General features: G+C 40.2%; 1 protein-coding gene across 4 annotated transcripts in view; it reads right to left on the bottom strand.

Annotated features, from left to right (window-relative positions):
• LOC117424246 (protein sidekick-2-like) overlaps positions 1–6,000 on the bottom strand; it is a 145,432-nt gene that overhangs the window by 39,583 nt on the left and 99,849 nt on the right. For all 4 annotated transcript variants that reach the window (XM_058992376.1, XM_058992377.1, XM_034040426.3 and 1 more), the window contains exons 3-4: positions 2,067–2,173; positions 863–1,010 (exon numbers count right to left, since the gene is read on the bottom strand). In XM_058992376.1, the coding sequence (XP_058848359.1) occupies positions 863–1,010; positions 2,067–2,173 (255 nt within the window). The remainder of the gene's footprint in view (positions 1–862; positions 1,011–2,066; positions 2,174–6,000) is intronic.

Genomic DNA, 6,000 nt, shown 5'->3' with positions numbered 1-6,000 from the left:
GGAGAAAACCATTTGATATGCCCTTTATGGAGCATTAGAGATAGCAGGAGAAGCAGAGGCACAGCGATCAATTAGCAGCCCTTTAGCCTGGGATTCTCTGCCTCTGAGGGACCCTGTGCTATCAGAGCACAGCGCCTGTGTCCCCGCTCCTGCTTCACTCTCCTAGTGTGGACACACTTCACAATGCAGGTGCAGTGACTGAGATTAACTATGTTCAATGTACGGTGTTAATGCTGCTAGCCTCCCAGTCACAGGACAGCATGCTAAACACCGGTAGTGATTACTGTACACCTCTGTTCTCTTTGTGTGCCAGACATCTGAGCCAGTTCAGAGATGATCATTTTATCGCTAATTTAATGTGGGGCTGGTTGCCCAGCATGCTTCATTTTACACCATGCAATCAATCTACTGTTTGTCCTTCAGTGTTGAAATTTACACAGTGTAAATTCCTGACAAAGAGACAACAGATACAGTATAAGGTTGTTGAAAAAAGGCCTTTTTAGAAAAGTACAATCTTTTTTGTTGCAATGTCCGTCTACTAGACAGATATTAGGATTGAGGTTTTAAATTGTAGCTGGTTTATTACAAGCAGATATACAACAATACACAGACAGCATAAATATGAAGATAGTAACTCGATATTGCCATGAATTGTAATGTGCTCAAGTAAAGGGTTGGCCAATATGAATTCAACTAGATGTAATATTTACATTACATTTTATATTTATGCATTCTATTTAATACATATGTACAATGTATTTACTGGATTGTCTTTGAAATGAATAAAAACACACACAGACACACACATACAGATAAATACACGCATAGAGCTCCTCTGATCCTGTAGGTGGACTGCACTTACATGCGGCTGCTGGGCGGTATCTTGCGTCCGTCCCGGAACCAGGTGACCTGCGGTTGGGGGAGGCTGTGTATCCGCGGGGCGGGGATGACTGCACCCTCCCCCTGGGACACGCTCTGTGATCGCTCCCCATCCTCAAAGTTGCCCATGTCTGAAACATTTAAAGCGAGAGCAGCGGAAATGGTCAGCATACCAGATCTTTAGAAACCATGAGACGTTTCACCAGGAATAAAAAAACAAACTGCCTCCCAGTTTTAAGTACAGTGAAACTTTCTAAATCTGTTAAAAAGAAAGGGAAAAGGAAAGAAAGTCTCTTTCTAATTGACTGCTTTTAACTACAGTAATTAAAACACAGACAGAATCATTAATGACTCTCTCCGTTATTGCTAGTCATTAAAGGTTCAGCCTTATTAATTTCTCATTACCTACTTAATTAAGCGTTTTCAATCTGACGGCTGCTCACATTTTTACCCCCCCCCCCGATTCAATACCTAGTATAACAGGGACCAGAGATCAAGCCTGCCACACACCCATTGCTGGGATTGCCAGCCAGAGATACAGACTATGAAGCCAGTTAAGCACTGTAGGTATGATGTGTGACCAGTAGCTTCAAATCAACAGGCATGGGCTTTTTTTACTATTAGCATATACTATTGATTCCAGACTCAATAAAGAAAAAGATTTTTCTCAACAGTAACGCATCACAATCCACTGCAGTGTCTGGCATCACGGAACCTGCTTTTACTTAGAACTCAGAACATAGAATTAGAATCACTTTTCAACTTTTTTGTTTGTAAGTTATCACATGGAGAGTACTGTAGCCCCATATATATATTTGTAATAAATATATATATACATATATATATATATATATATATATATATATATATATATATATATATATATATATATATATATATACTGTATGTAGGCGTTTTATATATATATATAGGGATGGAAATAAGACTCCTATTGCATAGCACCCAGCTTGATCAGCCCCAGGTAACAGCTTCTGGTATCTGATTAGACTCATAGTAAAACCAGGAGTGGGTCAAATTGCTATGCAGTTGGGGTCTTATTTCCATCCCTGATGTAAATAACTAACACCTATATTTTCCTTGCACGTGTTGCTTTGAGAACCCCTATAATGTATATGCAGTATGCATGACACACACATCTATGATTTGTTATAGACAGCGGTACTCACAAGCCACCTGCACTTCAGTCCTCCTCTGCATGAGGGCGCCCACGCGGTTTCGTACGATGCATCGGTAGAAACCGGCGTGTGCGCGGTCCAGCGAGGGGATCATATACCTGAGAGGAGACAGAGAAGGGAGAGGGGAGAGGGGTAGGAGGGGAGAGAGAGACAGTGTGAATCTCAGTATATCAATGGGAAGCCCAGACAACCTTGGGTCTATTGAGCTGATCTGAACAGTAGCAACTCTTAATACCATTCAAATCAATACAAAACCCACTCACTTGCACTGTCTGAGTGACTTGTTCTCAATGACTTAGTGGTGGAGGTATTGAGATCTAATATTAAAGTTCAAGCACATTTGTATTCATCTTACTTTAGCCTTTTTCCCATGCCTTTCTCTTGGTTATTCTATGCATTTTATAAGGGATCTTATACATATAAAGACAGGTGATATATTATGTTGTATTTGTTATCCATTATTATCCAATGACCTCAATGTACCATATCTCAATCCTATTCCTTAAAATGTGTCCCCAGCTTTGCCCCCAGCGTGGTGTGTTGTTACAAATGGTGTTCTTTAGTACACTCTGCGGATATTAACAAGACTGTGACACTTGAAAAGGAATGGGCTCAAATCTCCCAACTGAAATTCTTTCAAGCACCTTCTCCCCTGTCCTACCACTCCAGTATTTGCACTTTAGGTCTTTGTAAAACTTGAATGTATTCTCCTCAAACATTGTCTGCCAGAAAGAATAATTCTAACTCCCAAAAATCGGTGTTGTTGTTTCTGATATACGACCTTGAAATTCCTGTAGCGAATACAGCAGCAGCAGCTCCAACACACACAACTAAGCCTGCAGCTGCACTTTTCTCCCCTAGGTGGCAGTCGAAGACACTATCGCTGCCCAGCCACTGTGAGTGATTATTATTTTTAGGGACCGGGTCAAAACTTCTGTACCTGAAGAAAAAAGGTTACCACCGGTTACGAAGATGAAACCCTTTCTTGCAGGAAAAAAGGCCCCATCTATTTGTCGTCTCTATTAAAGTGGATGGAGAATGTCAATTCAATTCTAGTCGACCTAGCTAAAAGAAATAGCCTCGCTAATATCCCTTTGCCCTTGGCTACTTTATTGATTTTATAATAAAAAGGTTGAGTAATTAGTTTGGATGATTCCATAACACATAATGAGTGAACCAAACTACTGATTATACATTTATGTATGTTATAGTATAGTCTACACTCAGACTTTAATATATTTGTCATCGATTTCTTTTCATTTGTATTTGGATTATTCAGTTCTAATTATTTGCTTTATAATGTATTTATATATTTGACCATTATACAAGGTTAATATATTTAATGTCATGTTAAATTATACATGGGACTGATACACAGTAAGCACGGGCTGTGGACATGCAGATGTTTTACACAATAATGCCACTCATAAGCACTCATTATACAAATGTGAGTTAGATGACTTTGCATTTAAAAGAAAGCAGTGTGTCAATACTTTTAGGCACCACATTGTATCTCCATAGATGTCTACAGTTATTTATTTCAGCACATTTTTTGCAAAACTCTTCAGAACTATATGCTGGTAAGGAGGGCTTCAAGGCAACCCAGGTATCAGTCTTTCCAATCAATACATTTAAGAGTGTTTATATATACTGTATATAATTATGTAAATAGTGAGTTTTCAGTTGATCATTTACAGTACCTTTCTTTTTCTTCATATATATATAAAATGATAAGTACTATGATTGCATCTCAGCCTGTACGAATGAGACTGCACAACACAACAAAGAAAACTGCCTTCGACATAAACCTTGAAAGTGGTGGAATCAATATATTACAAGAAATAACACATGGGGCTGAAGGGAATTACTTTAGGTCATAATTACATCGCTCTCGTGGTTTATGATGTCACCTTACAGACACATCAAAGCTCACCAGGTTAAGGCAATTATAGAACGTGCAATGAGAATGAAATGGACAGGGGATTTGAAATAGCTGTCAGAACACTCGGCCCATGACGAAGTCCATTTGCTTATCTCTGAAGCTGATCAGCATTGTTCTACGTGGTCTTTGTTTCCAAACAAAAGGAAGAGAGCTACTGCGTGCTGCAGGAACACTTTATTATCGCTTTCAAGTGCTTATGAGTCAGATGAAGAGAAGGGGCTGTGCTATAGCAACCGAGAATTCTCACACCGGAAGGATCTGACAAAAAAAACTGATAGAGGTGTGCTGAAAATACTGATGTGTAAAACGTTTTTACTTGACATTTCCCTTGCACTTTTCCATTAGGTTTGCAATCTTCCCGAGTTTTGTTGCACTAATTGTGTTTTATCCATTTCGCTCCCTACAGCTGACTGTGGAGTAGTGCATCAGTGCTGTGGAATGCCAACCAGCCCACTGTCTTTTGTTTCCTCATTCCAGAAAGACAGTTGGGTTAATGACTATTCAACACTGTTGGCTCCACATGCTTCATGGCACAGTATAGTAATCTGCACTTTCTCTTAGAGAGACGAGGGAGCAGTCCAGGCTCCATGCCTCAAGCCTGCCCTGGACTGGATGGAGGACCCTTTCTCTTAGGGGGTGGTCACTAATGACAGGAGCTCATTGATACGGCTGGAGTGTAATCAGGTGCACAGTTGTTATATGAATTTAAAAAGTTATATCCTTTATACTATTTACATTGAAACTCTTTTTCCTCTCTCATCCTCCCTCCTGTCTTGGACGACAAGGTCATTAATATGAGAATTCACTCAAGCCTGCGGCGCTCCGGTCTCAGGTTCGATCCTAGTTGTTTTAAATAGCTATTGACCTCATACTGAGAGATCAATAGGGACATAGGGAGAGAGATACGGGAGGGGGGCTGGTTTGGAGGGTAAGGAAGGAGACGGGATGCTGGTCTCAGGTTCCGTCCAGCTCTTAAGTCTATTGTGATCTTTGGAATGAAGGAATCAAATCAACGGGCAAGCTAGCATGCCACAGCAGCACTGAATTGACCTTAAAGACGGTTAAAGACAGTTTAGAAGGTAAATGAATGAAACTGTTGCAGACATTAGAATGGCACTTTCTGAAGAGGTTTATTCTTTCACCCTGTAGACTGAAACTAAAGTGGATCCAGACAGATAGTGGAAGAAAGAAGTGAATGGAACAAGGAAAAGAAAGACACGTGGGGGGGCAGGACGCTGAAGTCTAGGTCGATGGGCGGTCTGGAACTGTGCAGTCTTGTTCCGAGTGGAATTCCCATGATGCCTCCATTAACAACCCAATAATGAAGTATCAAATAATATTAGCAGAGGGTTAGCAGGCTACACAGGCAGCCAAGTGTGGTAAATTACTTCTTGTGTGAAGTCTATTAGTGTTAATGGCATAATTAACAGCACTGGAATGTGTGGGCTCTGAGATTTTGCCAGCAAGGCTCCTAATTTGCACACCCATACATAGCGACACAATATATATATATATATATATATATATATATATATATATATATATATATATATATATATACACACACACACATCAATCAGATTCCACTGGTGTCGAAAGTGCATGCATGCATACACATTACAAATACTCGATTCCATGAATGGTATTCTCATACAGGGAGATCCACAGTACGTGGACAGTAACTTATTGGAACAAATGTCTATGCCACTTTTGATCAAATTCAACAGGAAGGCTCCCATGATATCGCCGTCAAGCAAAATCACAGTTCGATCACCGACTCGGGGGGGGGGGGGGGGGGGGGAAATGGTCATTACTGGTTTGCTGGTTTTCAAGTGGTTGTGCTGGTTTAGCAATCTATTTACTGTAAAGTTCTGAGTTGACTGTTGTCTATGCTGTAAACCTGGGTTTTTATATGTATTCCATTTCCCAACTCTCAGCCAGTCACCACCCACCTATTTTTTCCCCTATTTTAGAAAATATGGT

The sequence above is a fragment of the Acipenser ruthenus genome, chromosome 19, assembly GCF_902713425.1.
Source record: "Acipenser ruthenus chromosome 19, fAciRut3.2 maternal haplotype, whole genome shotgun sequence".
NCBI classification, from domain to species: domain Eukaryota; kingdom Metazoa; phylum Chordata; class Actinopteri; order Acipenseriformes; family Acipenseridae; genus Acipenser; species Acipenser ruthenus.
Note: the sequence above shows the minus strand (reverse complement) of the source record. Positions and strands in the feature narration are given on the sequence as shown.